This window comes from Nymphalis io, chromosome 17 (genome assembly GCF_905147045.1).
Source record: "Nymphalis io chromosome 17, ilAglIoxx1.1, whole genome shotgun sequence".
Lineage (NCBI taxonomy): Eukaryota > Metazoa > Arthropoda > Insecta > Lepidoptera > Nymphalidae > Nymphalis > Nymphalis io.
Window position 1 is genome coordinate 5,532,001 of NC_065904.1, and position 21,560 is coordinate 5,553,560.

At 31.4% G+C, this 21,560-nt stretch overlaps 1 protein-coding gene across 7 annotated transcripts in view; it reads left to right on the forward strand.

Moving 5' to 3' along the window:
- The first annotated feature begins 1,154 nt into the window (after positions 1–1,154).
- Positions 1,155–21,560, forward strand: part of LOC126775114 (carbohydrate sulfotransferase 11) — a 55,469-nt gene continuing 35,063 nt past the window's right edge. Inside the window, exons 1-3 of one of the 7 annotated variants that reach the window (XM_050496884.1) lie at positions 1,155–1,515; positions 18,145–18,372; positions 18,627–18,683. In XM_050496884.1, the coding sequence (XP_050352841.1) occupies positions 18,220–18,372; positions 18,627–18,683 (210 nt within the window). In that variant the 5' untranslated portion in view covers positions 1,155–1,515; positions 18,145–18,219. The remainder of the gene's footprint in view (positions 1,516–18,144; positions 18,373–18,626; positions 18,684–21,560) is intronic. The other 6 variants (XM_050496886.1, XM_050496885.1, XM_050496887.1 and 3 more) reach the window with 6 other exon arrangements.

Consider the following 21,560-nt stretch of genomic DNA (forward strand, 5'->3'; position numbering starts at 1 on the left):
GTAAAAAGATCCGTATTAATGTATAATTTCTATGCCACGACAGGTTTTTAAAATTAAGCTGTCGTTTCTATTTTTATCATTCAAAATTTAATACGTCGTATTGAGAAAAAAAAATGTAATAAAATAGTAAGGAGTTCGTAAGGTCCAATAATATTTTTTGCTACCAAACCACTGGCAAAGCCAACCAACGTCTTAACACCATGTACCTATTTATTAATTACTTTAATTATTAAGTTTATATTATTTAGCGAGAGTTTTTAATTATTTTTTTATTTAGTTACACTTGATAATATTTTATTAAATAACAAAAGGTTTCGCGTAAATTTGTTTGCCTTTTTAACAAATGCGTCCCCATTATTATATTTATTTGATTGAGTAGTCTAGCACCAATCCACCGGACAATCAAGTTAAGAAACAATGCTCTAAACTCTAAAGTTTAAGAATTACAGTTTAGCTTCACTACACGCAGAGAAGAGCACGGAAAGAGAGCTTATGTTATATCTAATCCACAAAAATAAATGGTCCTTAATAAATGCTTTATACTTATGTATACTTTAAAACAGTATATATTATAAGCAGAGTTAAAACACGACTTACATATTTAATTTACAGCATTTTACAGAAAAACTAATAAATGTAAACTGTCACCTGAAGTTAACAATTAGAAGGTGCATTGAGAATGTAATTACACGATCCAACAAAGTGTTTATTTCTTCTCGGAATTTAAATGCCTGTCGTAACTCCTCATTGTAGCTCTGTTTATTTGAACACAGCGCTTCAGACATTCGCTGCATTAGTGTGTCAGTATGGTGACATTTGATGATAGATATTTATTTTTGTTCGGCCGTGACTCGACCTCTAAGCCTATATTATCCAGAAGAAAACACAATGATTACCGTGGGAACAAGGTCATTCAACGAAACAGTTCTGGTGTCACGCATGCGTCTAAATTTGATTCTTCTCAGCAAAAATAAATATCTGCGATTCGGGAGTACAGTGTAACGGGTTACTGTAATTGCATATCACGAACCCCGGTCACTTGGCACTATTACTCTAGAGTACTGTGGATTCCAGGGTGTTTTGCCAAAAATAAACCTGCAGTGCAGTATCGGGCTTGCAGCGAGAGACTGCGGTGCTGGCCCATTCATTGCCATAAGGTCGATACGGCGAACGGAGCCCAGTACCGGCGCGTCTGCCTTCGTGTGCGGATGTATCGCGTTCTAAATTCAATCGTGCTGTAGACGGCTCCATCACCGCGATCGTTTCGTACTGACAATTAGAGCTTTTATTTATAAACAAATGTTGTTTATCTCTTATAACAACTATTAATTTCTAATTAATCGTTGGTTTACTGCGTTATGTATGTTTAAAAGTCTTATGTTTTTGATTGGAAAGTGATTTGTTTTGGTTTATGTTTATATTGAAAGGTGAAAGCGCACGTGCCGTTTTGAGAAGACAAGAAATAAATTAAAAGTAAATGAAATGTCATTGCTTCATTTATTCATGTATTTAAAGGTTAGCTGCGTAATTCAAATTCGAGTATTTGAATGTGATTATAATGTAAATAAAATATAAAGTAACCTATCAATTTAACCCACACCAAACATTTGAACGATTTGCTACTATGAGAACGATCATTGCCAATTAATATTATTGTCGCATTTGACATTGATAATAATAATTTGTTACAACTAACAGGTTGATCTTTGCGTACTACATTTTTTTAGCGTTAATAAAGATAAAATATTGATTTTAAAACGCTTTATAATCAGAAAGTAGGTTTCACATTTAATTTTTATAATTAAACAAACTAAATTTTCGTTTATTTGTTGGATACGTAAATAATTGTAGATGTTGATTTTATGTTTTTTTAGGTAAAATGAAATAAGAACTTCTGGCATCCATATTCAGTTCTTTTGTATCAGGAAATTATAACTGCTTTATTTTTTATCAATTTTTCACTAGCAAATACTTAAGAATTGTATACTATTTTATCATCATATTCGTAGTTAATAAAATAATATTTTCAAGTAGTCATTTTCGAAATGTAATAAATGGTTATGAGTTTTTTTAAACACGTATCACATTCATATTGTTTGTATTATGCAATCTTATATTCAATGGACTTTCTATTTCGTTATTATTGTGGAGGTGACATCTTTTTGTGGACAAGACACTGCTTTTTCCTGTTTACATATTATATTATTCATTAATACCTGTTTCGCCAGACGTGAATTTAAGCGTATCAGTGTTATTTAATGAATTGAAAACAAATATTATTACATACCCCACTAGAAAATAATCTATCAATATAAAAAGCTTAATTCGAATCCTTAATTACCTTAATTACTGTTGATAATTCATCTCATGCTCGGCGTTGAAGGAAAACATCGTGAGGAAACCATGTGTCTAATTTCACTGAAATTCAGCCATAAGAGTATCCATCAACCCAAATTCAAAGGCCTCAATCCAGCTGTGGGATGATCACAGATTGTTACTTTACTTTTTTATAGCAGTTATGGCGTAATTGAGTAAAAAACTACAAATCATGCAAATAAACTTCTACATTCACAATGCAACTAGCTCTACACGCGTCATATTTATTTTTCATGTAAATCCTGTAATTGATATGTCTGTCCTTATTTCCTAATTTAGGATCAAGGCTACATATGCCAAATTTCATAACGATCAATTCCGTGATTTAGTCTCGATGTGGTAGCAAACATACATACAGAATTACTGTGCGGTAATCTAATAATAAAAATTGTATTGAATTGTATAAAAAAGTAAAATACAATACCCGTATGCTCAAAATCTATTGATTTACAATTATTGATGCGTAAAAAACACATCAACAACCAATCACATAAAATCAAGTATTTATATTTATTGGGCTTTATTGTTATAAATTATAATTAGATTTGTGATAATTAATAAAATATATCATAAACGCGTTATTGTTAAAAGCAAAAACATAACATTGCAAAGAAAGAACTTGCTTTTGATTTTGAGTATTTATTTGTTAGGGAAATGTCAAATCTTTAAAAATAATACATTGTCTATGGTCTCATCCCAATATTCTTGATAAGAATCTAATCTTGTAAGGTCAGTTAACTTAGTGACAATTTATACGTAAATATAAAATAGTAGTCGAATAAACAAAGACTAAAAAAAAATAGTATCAATAATACATTATTATTTTTATATAAGATCGGATCGTATTATGTACTTTATATAAACATAAATGAACGGTTGATTCTTTGGATAAAGTTTGAACTACAAGCTTGAATGAACAAATGGCGTGACTAAAGCTTTTATCGAACATTCTTGATGCTTGCGGATGCGCCAACTAAATTATTTGCCTGCAAACCTACTTTCAAATCACATTTGATTGCTTTGTGAATTTAACATACTTTGGTTACCATTTTATTGTGATCCTTTATAGATTTCTAATAAATCGTTTGTATTCGTGGTGACGTCTGATGTCATCTTGAATATTATGAAATGAATTGTAATCTCGTATGGTAATATTTTTTTTGTTCAAGTTCAGCTAGGCCATGTTATTAACTCAATTAAAATATATTCAGGAAAATCTAGCTCGAAGTTTAATGTAATCACAAAATATATTTTTTTTTATGATGAGAATTAAATATTGGTATCTTAACTATATCTTATATTAATAAATTTCGTATATAATTTGTAAATTAAAGAAAATATTCAGGAGGTCAAGTTTGATACTTATATCCTTACTAATATTATAAATGCAAAAGTTATTTTGTTTGTTATGGTTTCTCGTCTTAACTACTCAACCGACCATCATGAAATTTTGCATGCACATTATCAGGGGTACGGAAAAGGTATGTCCTTTTCTGTACCCCTGACAATATGCATGGGCACCTAAGAGCTTCCTCTCCCCCCCTTCCTTACACGCGGTCGAAGCTGCGGGCGGAAACTAGTAAGTATATAATATAATACTTAGGTAGAAAAATAATAAGCGAATATTTTGACATTGTAACCTCAAAATACGCGTTCTAATATACAAATTATTATACTAAGATTATTTAGGACTTAGAAATCTTTCACCGAGTTAAAAATGCTATATTATAAACATTTAAAATGGCTTTTAATAAATTGTAAGAAGGTGAATTTTATATTATTAGTAAATTATTTATTAAACTATTCTATATACTATAGAATAGTATTTTTTTTTTAAATAATAATAAGCTTTCAGTCTCTGTACTATCAGTAAAATGTTATTCATATATTTTATTCGGTATGGTTGTAAATAGTTTGAAATAAGTTTCTTAAATGAAAGTAATGCATCGTGAATAAATATACTTACTCAAGACGCTTAAATCACTTAAATGCTTAACTGCTGAATTTCCCGATCACATTTATTTGCTAGCGTTAACAGTTTTTGTCGCATTACGAATGATTCACGATCTCATCCCGAGGTCAACCGGCGGCTTCTAAAGTCACAATCTAGTCTCACGTCTATTCTCTAACGCTGTTCAATGCCACTACACGATAAATGTAAAAAGTAAGAGTTGTCTATTCTTGTAAGTTATACCGATAGTTTTGAAGTGGCGTTTACTTTGTATAATTACTGCACCAATATCTGATTTTGATGAATCAACGGACATTGTCATGGCATGTCATGTCATGTGTGCACTTGTATTTTTTTTAATTTGTTATAATATTTCTCACAATTTTCATTTCAGACTATACAGTATCATATTTCAATAAATTATTAAATATTAAATCTTAATAGTTTTGACATATTTTTAATTAAAGCGCCTTAGGTGTATCGCCTCTCTACTTCCTCGTGGGTGTGTGGAACGTATATTACTAATATTATTGAGACTAACGATAAGTTCTTATTTATTAAAGTCCATATTTATTTATTGGTTTTAATTATATTATAAATTCCTTCAATATTTATCCATTTCGATCTGCCGAGCGTCCCGTGGCGCCTATATATTTTTTTAATAAGAAAATAACCGCACCTAATAAGGGCTAGTGCACCAGTATAATTATTACATGCGCAAGGGACATATCTCCTGAGTTTCCAATTCCAATAAAAACGGAATGATTAATATTTCTTATAACGTCCATTGACAACTTACCATCAGGTACGTTTGCTAGTATAAATAAAATTCATAACATTTTATTTTAATTAGTATTAATACTGTATACCAAATAATATAGATTCGTTATTTATAAAAAAATCTGTTATCGTTTATTTATCCATGTTTTTCAGACAAAATCGGTTTGTGTTTTTCTATATAATATATATTATATAATATGGAATAATGTTAATTGTTTTTATATTCATATCACACAATACGACTTCTTGCAGAATACTACGGTATCAGCACACGTGGCATTTTTTTTTATAATAACCGAATGTCTAATACTTTTCTTTTTTTAAAAATAATTAAAAATGAAATATTTGCTGAATATGCTTTCACTATTTAACATTTCACTATATCACATATATAAAACCGTAGACCGATCCCCTTTTTTGGGAACCGCTTGCACATTAGCTCTTCTCCAAGCCTTCGGCACACATCCCGAAGAGAGAGAAAGTTGGAACAGGCGCGTTAACACAGGAGACAGCTCCGCTGCGCACTTCTTCAGCACTATGGCTGGTATTCCATCGAGACCGCTAACTTTCCGTACATCAAGTGATTGCAGCTCCGCACGCACATCACGTTGCCTGATTTTGATGTCAGGCATCGTATGGCCACATGAAGGTATTGTAGGTGGCAGCGTATTACAATCATCGATGACGGAATTGTCGGCAAAGAGTTTAGCCAGGAGATAAGCTTACTCTTGCGGACTGTGAGCTATCGATTCGTTCGGATTTCTGAATTATTAAATACGACGCAACAATAAAAAAATCTGCAACAATAAAAACATCAATACCTTTCTTTTTAACGTCGGCTAAAAAGTAGTATAGACAGACCAAATCATATTTAAAGTCTATATCTATTTTTGACTGATATAAGAAAAGGACGATTTCCAAAAATATATTTATGCGTATATTTTTTTATAAAGATCACAGAGAAAAAAAAGTATTAAAGATCTTTTATCGCTTCGCATATACTGAATATACATACCTATAAAAATATACTACAAGAAGTTACATAAATTTTGTTATTATGGTTTCTATAAATCTATAAACATACTGCAATTTATGTTAACAGACTATATGGAACTAGAATTGTAAGTTATCCCATTTGAAAGTGAAACCTTATAAATTAAAAGAGTCTTTACATATTCATATTAAGCGTAGGAGACAATCACTTACCGACCTTGATGTGAAGACGTACTTTATTGAATCGTATTATAATTATATTACCTACTCATTTAATGAAATATGTCACCTTATAAATATGCAAACTTTTGTACATTAGATTTTCATGCAGGCTGATTATAACGCGTCAAGTTGCATTATCTTTCTTGCCGCTTAATTATTTATGTAATATTTAATGGACAAACGAATGCAGTTATTATTGCACTTATGTAAAGTTCTAATAAACTTTCAGCAAAACAGTTGAAAACATCTCCTCCCCTCCTCTTGCGAAGGTTTGAAGCTTATTACACCACGCTACTTCGTCAAATGTTATTAGTTATTATTACAAAATATTATTAGTACAAAAGTCCATATACTAATTAATTGACGTTAACAAATATTAAAGTTCGTTCGCATGGTCATATATGGATATGTTTTTATTCAAAAACCGTTTTATATTTAATTTAAAAGTTTTAATGTAATATTTCCTTGTAAACTTGTCTTAACTCCATGAAGTCGTAAGGTTTAATTAAATACAATACAATGGAAGACACCGCGAATATATTCAAAGCAAACAACGATGTTTGAAATTTCTTCCTGTGTCACACTTAACATTAAAAAAGAAATCATTAAGGTATTCAAAAGTATTATTATCATTATTTTTAATTAATAAACTAAAAAAAATATCAATCCATTAATCAACATAACAATGTTTAAATACGATTATAAATAATTAATAAATATTCTTGTATTAATTAACGGAACGTGGAAGTTTAAATTACTTAACACAAGTGAAAATCTAATTAACGTTATTAATACACGCCTTTACTATACCGATATGACGTCATGCATAAATATGCAATCGTTTTATTTACATTTTCTACTCGAACTCTTCACGTGTGTGGCAATATTTTGAGTTCAATCTTTTATGTATGTCAAGGTGATCATTTTAATCACTTAAAATTTGAAAGGAAACATTCATATAATTATAGTGAATTATTGGTATAGAAAAGCAGAAGCCTATAAGCGACCCTTACTCGGTAAAGCTTATCCCATAACGTTCCTACTGGAGGTAAATTTGTATTTATAGCCTATTCAGAACACAGCAGTTTATGTGGTATAGAGATAAGTACGCAAATTTAAAATTATAATCTACCTCAATTTTGACTATGGATTCGCGAAAAATATATATTTGGAACGTTGGCGAAGTTGTTATCGTAGCTTTAGAAGAAAAAATTAAAATGGATATAAGTAGTTAAGTGGAATAGTGTTGTATTATTAATAAAGGTATATTAATGGAGATCTGACAACGAATCGTATGGAATATGTGAACATAAAGTTCCTTTACTTCTTCTTCGATTGAAATAGGCTGTAGGTCAATGTAACTTAAATTCTTTAGAGACATCTGTATTCTTATAGACTGCCTCGTTGGTCTAGTGGCTTGATATAAGGCCACAGACCCGGAGGTCCTGGGTTCAATTCCCAGGTCGGGCCAATAAAAAGTTATTGGGTTTTTCTGTCAGAAAATTCTCAGTAGCAGCCCGGAGTCTGGAAGTTGGATGTGTGTACACTCCCGTGCCTCGGAAAGCACGTAAAGCCGTTGGTCCTGCGCCTGAACTCTTTCCGGTCGTGCCGGATTGCCGTCCCATCGGATTATGAGAGTTAGGGAATAGAGAGTGCACTTGTGTTTGCGCACACACTTGTGCACTATAATATCTCCTGCGTAGTTGGCTAATCTCTCTTGAGATTGGCCGCCGTGGCCGAAATCGGTCTGGAGGACCTTATTCTTACAGAAAACAACCTTCAAGCTAAGACATGTATGTTTTTTACCATTTCTTTTTTTGTCATAAAATTAAATGTAGAAGTAAAAAAATGTACAAATATTGTCAAGCTATTTGAAATAGAAGTGTTCAATTTCATCATTTCAAACACCAACGCACATTTATTTAGTATGTCTTTCTTGGTTGATGCAATTAACTAAGTACAGTTGTACATATAATATACATAGAATAATAATACAAAATTGGTAATGTTATAATATTTTAATACTGGTGGTAGGGCTTTGTGAAAGCTCGTCTGGGTAGGTACCACCCACTCATCAGATATTCTACCGCAAAACAGCAATACTTGATATTGTTGCGTTCCGGTTTGAAGGGTGAGTGAGCCAGTGTAATTACAGGCACAAGGGACATAAAATCTTAGTTTCCAAGGTTGGTGGCGCATTGGATATGTAAGCGATGGTTGACATTTCTTACAATGCCAATGTCTAAGAGCGTTGGTGACCACTTACCATCAGGTGGCCCATATGCTCGTCCGCCTTCCTATTCTATAAAAAAAAAAAATACTATGTGTTACATAATCCAGATTGATTATGCAATACATAGTATTCAAATATTATTGTCATAGCAATTTTCTAAGAGAATGCAGCATTAAGTGGACTTTTATCATTGCCCTATCTGCCTCGTTGGTCTGGTGGCTTGATGGCCGCAGATCCGGAGGTCCTGGGTTCAATTCCCAGGTCGGGCCAATAAAAAGTTATTGGGTTTTTCTGTCAGAAAATTCTCAGTAGTAGCCCGGAGTCTGGAAGTTGGAAGTCTGTACACTCCCGTGCCTCGGAAAGCACGTAAAGCCGTTGGCCTGAAATCTTTCCGGTCGTGTCGGATAGCCGTCCCATCGGATTATGAGAGTTAGGGAATAGAAAGTGCACCTGTATTTGCGCACACACTTGTGCACTATAATATCTCCTGCGCAGTTGGCTAATCTCTCTGGAGATTGGCCGCCGTGGCCGAAATCGGTCTGGAGGACATTATTATTATTTATAATTGCCATAAGCTTATCTTATTTTACAAACAATGCTTTATTATTCTATCAATTTCATTTGTACATGTAATAAGTAAAAATATTAATGATTTTAATGTTTGTCTGATTGTCTGAGTTATATAAGTGAGTATAAACGTATACATTATGATTAAAAAAAACTAGTTTAAAAAAGTTCACGTACTTATCTTTATACTGGATTTATTATAAACGCATTAACAACCATTAATCAAATTTTGATAATTTTGCGAGAAATATTACCTATAGTTTTTATGAGAATTCAATAAGTCTCTGTGTGTGATTTATTTAAGTAATTATATTTACTAATAAGTTCCAACTACGTTAACGTAAGAAACTTAAATAATAACATATGCATATATATTTAAACATACGTTATAGCCTATATATTTGTGTTTATAATTCATCTCGTGCTTAACGGTGAAGGAAAACATCGTGAGGAAACCTGCATGTGTCTAATTTCATTGAAATTCTGCCACATGTGTATTCTACCAACCCGCATTGGAGCAGCGTGGTGGAATAAACTCCAAACCTTCTCCTCAAAAGGAAGAGGAGGCCTTAGCCCAGCAGTGGGACATTAACAGGCTGTTACTGTTATAGCCTATAACGTTCTGAAACTAAGAATTAAAATAATATGAGGGTTCCTTATTAATCGTAAATATTGCATGAATTCGGAAAAAACAAACAAAGCTTACCTGTTTTTAATAAACTGTAAGAAGTTTCTAGAAATGTTTACTAACTTCTTTATTAAAATATATTTTTTTATAATTTAAATGTTTGCTGTAGTAGTAGCTTGGTAGTAGGGATTTGAGCAAGCCCGTCTGGGTAGGTTTCATTCATTATATACTCTACCGCTAAGCTGATATACTTAGTATTGTTGTGTTCTGGTTTGAAGGGTGTGCCAGAATAACTACAGGCTCAAGGGACATAATATCTTAATTCCCGAAGTTGGTGGTGCATTAACGATGTAAGGAATGGTTAATATTTCTTACAGTTCGAATGACTATACGCAATGGTCTTCCATCGGGAGTTTCAATGTTCCTACCTCATTTTAATAAAAAAAATATATAGAGCATTTTCATATATATTTTTTACAGGGCATGTTAATCTGGATTATGTTACATATAGCATTGAAATATCTTTTATTGTCATAACAATTTACTAATTGCGTATGTAAAAAAAAATAGGCAATTGAATGGAAACACTCAATTTACTCAATTACTTTCAGTAATTACTGTACGATGTTGTCGTGTCATGCATTGTGCTTATACAAATTATATCATATATGACTAGAGAAATAACCTTGTTTAGTTTAATTGCCATGACTACGGAATTTACTATAAACTTGGCACACACTCACACTTCACACTTGACAACTTAATATCTATGCTAATAAATGAGTAGTCATTATGTTTGTAATGCTTTACTGAAAAGCAACTAAACCAATATAAGTACGTAAAACTTATATTAAAGGTACAGCGCGTTTAGGAAAAGGTTTAAGTTTAAAATATTTTAATATAAGCTTTGCAGATAGATTTAGACTATTGACGTGAAAAGCGTGAAATTTAAAGTTCCTGTAAAACATAATAAATTGATAATAATATATAATTTTATATCTTACTCAACTTATGTGTGCGAATTTACATTTTATAAAGACCATTTTGATTGAATTAAAGATAAACGATAACGGAAATCTGATCTCAAATGGTATTGCTGACAAATTCTGAAATCATAAGATAAGTATCTTTTCTTTATATAAGATTTTAAGAAAAATCCTTTTCAATAATAAATGCCTTTTCTTCTTTTAAAACGCAGTTTTTGAGCTTATTCCATCACGCTACTCCACTGCAGGATGGTGGACAATTGATAACTGTGTTTTAATTGTCATTTACATAACCAAAGTGTTGCATATTATTGAATTAAAGTTATAAGCTTCATATTCATACCATATCATAAATTGTAATCCATAACTTTAACTTTATAAATCTTAGTATAATATTTAAACATTTCTATGAATGTATGAATAAAGTATCAATTGAAAGAAGAAGGCCTGGTGAATTGATGTACATATACATTTTTTAGGCGCCATTCTCTGCGGATGATACTGTACCTAGCTGATTAGACTTGATCTTGTAATCTATGGAGAATTAATAAATTCAATCATGTTTATTATTTATATAAACTTTATATCGGAATATTTATAATTAGTTAAATCAAATCAGTTTTGGTACTAAGTTATTTTTAATGATTTATAGGCCAGCGTTTGATCGTTCACTTACGTGATGTAAAGTTTCGCACGGTCTAAGACGTAGCACGCTTGTCTAGAAGATACCTGTTTACTCTGGATTTGAAGATACTAACGTTGTACCTATCAGGAAATACAGACTTAAAGTATTTCATTCAATACGTCCGTCAGAAAATCCACTAAAATCCAACGGTACCCTTCCTCTCTTTTGTAGGCTGTTGTTGCTGTGTATGCTAAGTACATACAGAACCTTTTTTTTCGCTGGACAAAAGCATTACGCGTTTCCTCCACGGGAATATCCCCCACGGATATGAGGGACTCGTCTAAAGCGTCCAAAGCGAGTGTGGCCCGAACATCGGAAAACTCACTAAAAAACCAACGGTACCATTTTTGTCTTTACGAGGAGCGCCACGAGATCGCTTGCGCAAACTACCATTTATATACAGAACCTGCCCAAGCAAATATAAGTACTAATATTGAAAAAAATAACATTTAACTTAAATAGATTTTAAATTGAATTAATTGGTTTTATTATCAAGTAATAACCGCATAAAGTAGTCACATGAAACGCTGGTTTAACCGAAACTATCGCTTCACTGCTTATTAATGTCTATATTTTAATTCAATATTGTATATATTAATATAACATATAAATGTATAAACGCGACATATTTTGTCTTGCTTGTTCGAATTTAAATTCGAAATTTAAATAAGTTTTATCCAAAATCTCTTATCGGATCTGATCATTCCTCCTTTTGTATTATGTCGTTGGGTATTCGTACACTATTTTCCTTAAATAGTACGTGACTTTTATTTTTAACTATAACAAGGCTAGCCCACAGGGATTCCCAATATTTTTTGCGTAACGTCTCCAGGAAGTATATATTCTTTTCTTTTAATTGATGTTGATAAACTCTTTCTTAAAAACTATAATTTAATCTTTGGAGTCTGAACTCCATACAGACATAAACAATTCATTACTCAATATGGGAACTTGGGAACTAAGAAGTTTTATCCCTTGTGCCTGTAACTATACTGGCTCACTCGCCTTTTAAATCGGAACACAGTTTATGGTAGAATATGTTATGAATGGGTGATACCTACACAGACGGGCTTGCACAAAGCCCTACCACCAAGTGAGTACAATTAACGTTCTAAAAAACTTGATTTTGTTACGTGTTTAATATAAGATTGCGTGAAAAAATGCGCTTACGACGCGAATGCATTTAGATTGTGTATTGCGAAGTTCTTTTTATAAGAACCGGTTGTACGGCCAGATTCGAGATGTTCGTGTTATTATGAACAATTCCAGGTATTCAATCAAGATATGTCGTTGCATTCAGTGAATAATAAATACTTTATAGTTTACATAAGTTGATCTTGATGTACGACACAGTTATAACTAAGTAAAGTCACTTTCAAAAGAAATCTACTAACTTTAAATCTTTGCTCTGACATTTCTCTGTTTTAACAATGTTAGAAGAATAAAACGTAAAACCAAAGTACTGACATAAAACAAATACATTAAACATTTTGTCGGTATAATATTTTTATTAAAAAGTCATTATTATCACTGCGGTAAGAAATATAAAAAAAAACAATGCATTTATTTCTTCGCATATTTTTTTTGCAGCGAATAATATAAAAATGATCGGGGTGGCAACAAGCACCGTTGACATTAAAATGCTAAATTTATTTTTATAAGGAACTAATTTCCGCCCGCAGCTACGCCCGTGTGCTTGTCCTATTTCATACCCCTGACAACGTTTATGCATTCAAGCACGTGATGCAAAGTGCATGATGATCGGTTCACTAGTTAAAACGTGAAAGCGTAACAAACACACACAATTTCGCATTTACAATATTAGTAAGGATTTATACTGTATTGAAACTGCATGCGTCTGCAATTTCAGACTAACTTGATCCATCAGCCAGTGGGATATTTGCGTATATTTTTTTTTATCAAAAAATATTAAAATAATTTTTACACTGACATACGATATAGATATAAAATGTATACACAATACATTAGACATCTTGTGGGCCGGCAAGGCGAAGGCGGCTAGTGCAGAACGGTTTTCCTGTCTGTACTGGCCGTCGTCGATTTTGGACTCTACTACCACTTACCATCAGGTGAGTAGAGTAGAGTCATTTGCCTTCCCGGCGAGTATAAAAAAAAGACTTAAAAATAACATCTTCAAAATTATCGTAATGTTAAAAAGAGCAAGTATCAAAACTATTTGTATAGTAATCAATAACACAACAGTCCATAGACAAATGAGCTTTATCATTCTCCAAATATTCGGAAACCTTGGATTATATCCAAAATAATGTTTGTATTCCACTTCTCGTTTACAACGTCGTTAGTGCGCATGACAACAAACAATTTTGGCTCAAAAAAAATGTTGAATTACTCATTTCTTAAATTTCCGAGAACAGCGCGCGGCAATCAATCATGTGGCCATTTACTTTTTATATAGTCTTACTTATTATATAGCAATATTTATGGTGGTAAATATTGTACATTGATACAATGTATTGTAATATTATAAACTGTATTTGCTTCGTTTTTTTTTTAAATTATCGGCGAAAGTCGAGACATTCGTTTTATTTAACAATATTCATATCCCAATGTTATTTATAACATTCAAGTAATCAAGTATTTCATATATTATTGTTAATTTTTACTATTTTAAAGTCGTGCCTGCATACCGCATGAGAATCTTACTTGCAAAACAAACATCGCGTGATTTAAAGTGCAATATGAGCTTGTTTTGTTAACTTAAATTATTTGTAAAATTATCACTTAAAAAAAACCTATTATTATCATTTTGGTAGTGTTTTTATGTAAATCAAATCGTATTATGACTGTTCATTTTGAGATACTTCAAATTAAGGATCATATAATTAAAAATATATATATATATATATATATATATAATGCAGAAGCGTTTTTGCTGTCAGAATTTTCATCTTATCGTTGCATCACTCCAATGTCAAATTCGACCTTGAAATTATACTCTACTTTCGTCCAAAGTTGTACTTCAAAAACAGCTTTCTACAATATACTACCGTGACAGATGAATATATTTTTTTTAATTTTCGTGTATCCAATTAACATTCCGTATTACGTAAGTAGGTTATAGTAATAACAGTTAGGCGTGTAGTCTATTAGTGTTGTTACCGTTATTACCGCAATTACTGAACGCCTGACGGGAACCGTGACATTTCCCTCGCAATAACTCAATCAAAAAAGATTTTTTAATTTCATCGCTTTCACACAAATTGTCATTAACTACGAACGTACATACATAATAATAATATAACGCTGTATATATTTTTATTACAATTTGGTGTGTTTTTTTTTTTTTTATAGAATAGGAAGGTGGACGAGCATATGGGCCACCTGATGGTAAGTGGTCACCAAACGCCCTTAGACATTGGCATTGTAAGAAATGTCAACCATGGCTTATAGCCAATGCGCCACCAACCTTGGGAACTAAGATTTTATGTCCCTTGTGCCTGTAATTACACTGGCTCACTCACCCTTCAAACCGGAACACAACAATATCAAGTATTGCTGTTTTGCGGTAGAATATCTGATGAGTGGGTGGTACCTACCCAGACGAGCTTGCACAAAGCCCTACCACCAGTAAATTTTCTGTTCAGGAAAAGGTAACAATATTACATTCCTAATCTATTTATAAATAACATATAAAATATAAGGTTGATTTTAGTAACATAAACAGGTGTTTTTTAAAAAAAAGTTTTTAATTTTCAACGATTACTATTTTATGTAAAAATAATATTATACGCATACATACAATAACAATTCGTTTAATTTAGGCCCAAGGAAACTATAGAATGCTTTGTGATAAATATATAAATAGTATATAAACAAAGACCTCCTTCATTTTAATTAATCGGTACAAATTATATAAAACAACTCCGGAGATGCGATTCTTGTAAAAACGTTTGCCTTTCTAATATTATGCAACACTAGAAATAATCGTTTAAAACCGTCCGTGTTTTCATTCGTCTGCATATTCAAGAATATTATAACAATGAATAAATATTTAAAGTGATACACAAAATGCATAAAAGCAAATAAAACTGAATTATCAGAAACGAAAATAATAGATGACACAGTTCTCTATGACATTTGCTAGAACACTTGGCAAATGAACGATGCATCGTGCCAAAGGAGTTCTAATCAGCATGTCTTAGTTCCATTGACCTAATAGAACATTTCTTTTGTTGCATATTATTAAACAGAATGCAATTGTGCAATTAATCTTATTAATATGCGAGAATACGTATTACGTGTTACTCGATTACGTCAAAACTGATGAATAGGTACCTTTTTAAAATATTGTTTACAAATCTAGCTTCCTCAATTACTTTGACAATAATAGTAACTTATAAATCACCAACTCTTAAACCGTACTATATTTACTACGAGTAAGTATGTATAAACTAATAAACTTTTAGTACGTAAGTACTATCTATTTATCAATTATATATTACATATGTTCTTTATTGTACACCACAAATATAAAAAACGGAAAATGCTTAACAGAAAAAACAAAATAAATTAATAAAGGCCAAAAAGGTGACAAAAAATGTGTAGTACAACGGGCGGAGTACAATAGGCATGATGACTGATTTTCAAATAACATTCTATAATGTAGGTACACGTCTACTATTACTGAAAATAATTTTATTTCAGTAATAAATTAACTGTTTACGCAAATAATTGCATTTTCATTTACCTATTTTGAATTTTGCTCGAAAACACCCGCAGGTGTCATGGCGCCTGCACGTGACGTCACGCCTCAATAAACGACAGTAAATGTTGTATTATGTCTATACTCAACGAAGAAAGGCAGAAAATATTGCGTATTTCCTAAGGTTAAAAATGAATTACAAAGTTTACAAGTGGTGTGCTCTGTCTGTCTCTCTGTGTAAAAATACATTCGAATGCCAACCAGATCGAAGAACAATCTACAGAAGCAGAACGACCATATATAAGTAAGCAACGAATGATGATGGTTCTTTAAGAATGTGAAAAGCAATTAAAAGGAAGTATGGTTACAGAACATTTTGAAGAAATTTCAAATTGAGGCAGAGATTCATAAAGATTTATTATATATTTATGATATATTGAGATTTATAGAATAGAAGTATTCGCAAATATGTATTCACAAATTCAGTACTAGTGGAGCTAAATGAAATATTGTCTTAAAAGTTCTTACTGGTAAAAATATTAGGGCTCTTCATATGCGAGTAATACTATATAGCTAACAGAAAAAAACTTATGATAGCAATAAAAATGTACGTACAAGGAAGTTTTCACATTTCGAAATTCAGATGAGCAAAAGTCTTTATTTTATGAAAGAAACTCTCCTAACATCAACAAATCCTGAGCAAATTAGAGGAATTTGCCTTAACAAAACCTTGTTCCATCATTGATAGATCTTGGTTGTTTTATTTTCTTCAGAAAACGTGAATAATCAACGACTCAACTAATTAAATGATGCAAAATAATTTTGAAATGCGTAAACACAACTGTCCAAGAGAAACGGTTATACATACAGAGGCGTGACGTCATTCGCTCTGATTGCTGTTTCAAATAAAATGGCCGATTGCAGAATTTTATACTTTTATTTTATTAAAAATCTTATTAATCTCAATGGGTATATTAAAATGGGATCATTTTTTAGAATCCTTTTAAAATAGTTGCTTCTCTAAAATCATTTATTTTTTAATTCTTTCATACTGTCATCATGCCTATTATGCAATTTGCTCTGAAGCGAATCAAGATTTTTTTTTCTTTTTTTATTATAATGACCTCAAATTGTGTAGCATTAGAAAATAATGCTACATAATATTACAATAAAGTTTTTTAAGAAAATACTGAAACGGTTTTTATAATAAAAACGCCTATCGGCCTCGGGAAACTTCTGCAGAGATGCAATTTAATTTCCAGAAAATACTCGCGTCCGTTCTTAAGAAAATTGCTTTTCGATATTAAAGCAATTTCACCACTCGCTCGCACAAACGAACTCCATTTTTTAACACCTTAATAATTTATACTTGAGTGCCTTTTTTCATTCTAGCTTCGGTATAATTTCAAAGGATAAAGCGATCAAAAACTTAATTAAAGCTCACTTTGAGATATTCTATGGACAATTCAATTTTTTTTTACTTATATATATTAGACATATGTTTACTCTAGACATATGACAGCTCTATTTACAAACTTGATATTATAAAATTTAAGTGACAGTAACGATCGTTCTCATTAGTTAGTAAACTCACTAAAAATTGTGCCTCATCACACCTAGTCAAACTTTTTTAGCCTGTTTGAGTTCCTAGCGTGATCCACAGTCCCTGGAAGACCTGGAATTTCGAATCGGATGTAATTATGATTCGAAATATAACCTTTTGCCTCATTTTTTGTGTGCAATATCAATTAACTTCAACTAAATTCAATAAATAGTTTTCAAGATACGAATTATATCTTATAAACGAACTGAAGCAGATACCACTGAGTAGTTCTCTCTCCACTTTGTAAATACGAATATATAATAAATAATACGAGAATACGAGCTACAAAACCAGAGATAGATAGATAGACCCTATTTATAAGTGAGGGGTTGATCCGTGTTGTTCTCGGTGAGGCCTGAAAGTTTTACCAAAGTCGCTTTATAATCACAAGTCTTAAGTGTCTATATAATTTATTTAATAATTAAAAACATTATAGTGTCCACAGATAAAACAATGTAATAGACAAATTTGTGAATGATTTTGTGATGGTGATAAATTAAATAATATAAAAATGGGTAGAAGAAACGTCAGTGCTTTGAGGCTAGGGAGATGCGTTGCCTTTTTAGCCGCAGCAGCCTTTCTGCTACCGTTCTCCATTCTTCTGATGGTAGCTGATCAACAGTACAATTTGACGTACAACTCCAAACGAGTCTTCTATCAAGAGGTAAGAATTTGCATGATACAAATAATTATTATTTACTGTTCCACTTATCAAAACCCTCCTCAGTCCTTTACAAATACTAAATTGAAAACTATTTCATTTCATTACACATACTTTCAAAATTAAAAAAAAACTAAAAAAAATTTTTATTGACGAGACTGGCTGAATATAAAAAAATGCATGATTCATATCGGGTCGTGTCGTCTATGTGCAATAATAACAAAAAATACATTCAATTTGAATTTCTTCTTTTCCAGAGTGACTTCTATAAAATAAACGGAACATATTTTCAGCCCACGTTTTTACGGACACAGGTAATAAAATAAAATGTCACTTGAAGGCTAAGGCTGCTTACACATGGCGCAGCAAAAGTACATAACGCTACGGCAATGCTGCCTTTGCATTAATTTGTACACGCGCTTTTTTACAAGCGACGAATCGTAATGAACCGCGATGTTAAAATGATGAAAAAGTAATGTTTGTGCTAAGTTCATTATTTTACATTAGTTCACGCTGCCGCAATGCCTCTTTTGCGGTGCCGTATGAAACAGCCTTACGTTGCACAAAGCTTAATTTAAAAAATAACAAAGGTCCAAAGACGACTCTGCACGAACTGTTTGCCTTTATCCTGCTGAAAAACCAACTAACACAATGAAAACAGCCTAGAAATAATATAATGTGTTTAAAATTTAGACTAGAAATTTCTCAACTATATATTAAAAACAATAATATGCAATATAGCGACATTTGTTTGTTTTAAAGTTATAAAACATTAATGAAAACATTTTGTAACCTATGGTATATTGTTCCGTTCTTCTTATATCGCAATATAGAAACAGTTAAGATTAGAGTTGTAATAATCACAGTCGCTGAACAGTAAACACAATTTTATTAGATTTACTGTTAAATATATTTCTTACATTAGCTTTATTCGTTAAACTTTAAAAAAATGTTTTTAATTAACAGGATAAAGGCGAAACGCACTCAGCTTAATGCGCAGGAATCGGGTATAATATTTATATCCTAATACTTAAGATAATGTTTAAATAAAAATTACACGTTTCGTACTTAAAGTTATATAGTCGATGTTTTGTGTTCTACAGATAAAAAATGAATGAAAGGACGTCGAGAATCGTGACATTAAATCAGGCCTTGATGGTTTTACGGTTAATTTATGTGCCATCGTTCCGGTATAACGCCAATAACAGACAATCAATTTAATCAAAATAGTACATTAAAATGTTAAAAATATCTTGTTACTTTTGATATTATATGATTATTTTCGTTTTCTTATATTGTAATTTATCTATAATATTTATTCAATCAAATTATATTATATTCATATATACTAACTATGTACAGATTAAAAAAATAAAATCGAAACAGATAAAAAAAAAAGTTAAGTATATTTAATCAAGGAAAAAATGTGTTAACAACCATTGCTTAATGTCTGTCAAATAACAATTTAATTTCCTAAAACATTACAGCACGTCTATGAATTTTAAGTTATTTCGTAACATATAACCAGTTTTACCAACTTTATGAGGGGCCTACTACATTTATCATGTGTCACAGAAGACGGAGTGACGAGCTTCATTATGCAATTCCTAACTAGTATATTATACTAGTATATTACAAAAAAGTTCATTTAAAATAACAGCATAAAAATAAAAGCATACATAACCTAGAAGCATAATATTTTTTTTTAAATAACACTTTTTTATATATAAAACAGATTCAGAACCAGTACTAATCTTTATATAATTATATATTTATCCTGCATGTGTGTATGTGATATAACTCCTAAGCGACCAAAACTGATTTTGATTTATTTGTGTGTCTTCTTAACCTAAATTCTTACTTCTTAGTTTAATTTAACAAGAAAAAACATTTTATTATTATTAGATATCATTGGCAATAAGTATTATTGTGAAATTGTAAGGAACTTTTTCTTAATGAGTTCACTACTAAACAATTCTTGTCTGACTGATATAATGCTAAGAAAATATAAGAAGATTGCCGTGAGGATAAATATAATGCATACTCCATAAGTTTTGTAACTAAAACGAAACCATTTGAAACGATTGTATTATAATTTAATCTTAAAGTGATTACTTTATTGTTTTGTTTGAATAATATAATTTCTTAGAAATGTTTTGTATGTATAGGATTAATTTGGTAAGTAGAGAATAAATGTAAACATATTTTGAAGTAACTTTTTACTTAATAGACTGATAAAACAAAAGAAGCATATCTGTATGCAAGTCCTTACGTTGAGTCGACGACTAACGGTATTCGGGTTACAAACGAAATGAATGGTGTGGGAACCGCTTTTACAGTTGATTCTTTTATAAAAAATGCTTTAGCTTTTCGACATACATAACACACACCATAGTAAATTTAAAGAGTACATTTACTATCGACTTTTAATAATAAATAATAATAAATATCCTAGGACATTATTCACACACGGCCATCTGATCCCAAATTGAGCAGAGCTTGTATTATGAAAACTAGACATACTACTTTTCTTTTGTAAAGATATGTATTGTATAGATAATTACACCCAGACTCGGGAAAAACAGAGATGTTCATACACACAAATGTCTGTCCTGGGTGGGAATCGAACCCACAACCAACGGCGTGTAAGGCAAGTATCTACCAACCACGCCGACCGGCTCGTCAGTCAGTTTAAAAAATTTATAACGAGCTTTAAGCTACAATAATGAACGCGTGCTACTCATTATTTTTTGTGTCAAAAGTTTTTCATTCATACATTACTTAAATTACATTACATTCAACTTCAACGATAAAGTTTTATCCTCATCTTGTACAAATAAGATTGACTCAAATAACCTCAAAATTTAACTTAAATATATATAGCGTTAAGTTGGTTTGTAAATAAAGATTATTAAGACCCGGATTATACATAAGATCATTGTATTTAATTAAGATAAGTATATAAATTATTAACAACTAAAAGCCGTGGCTTCGCCCATCTGTATGGCGGGGGGGGGGGGGATTAAGTGTTAGTACCTTAGGTCCTTTTCTATACCCCTGACAAGGCGTTGACAAAATTTCATGATGACAAACAAATAAACAAACTCACTTTCACTATTATATTAGTAAGGATGCCGTAAACCCCTTAAAATAAAAAACCACCAGTGTAATCTAGCCTCAATTCCCAGAAA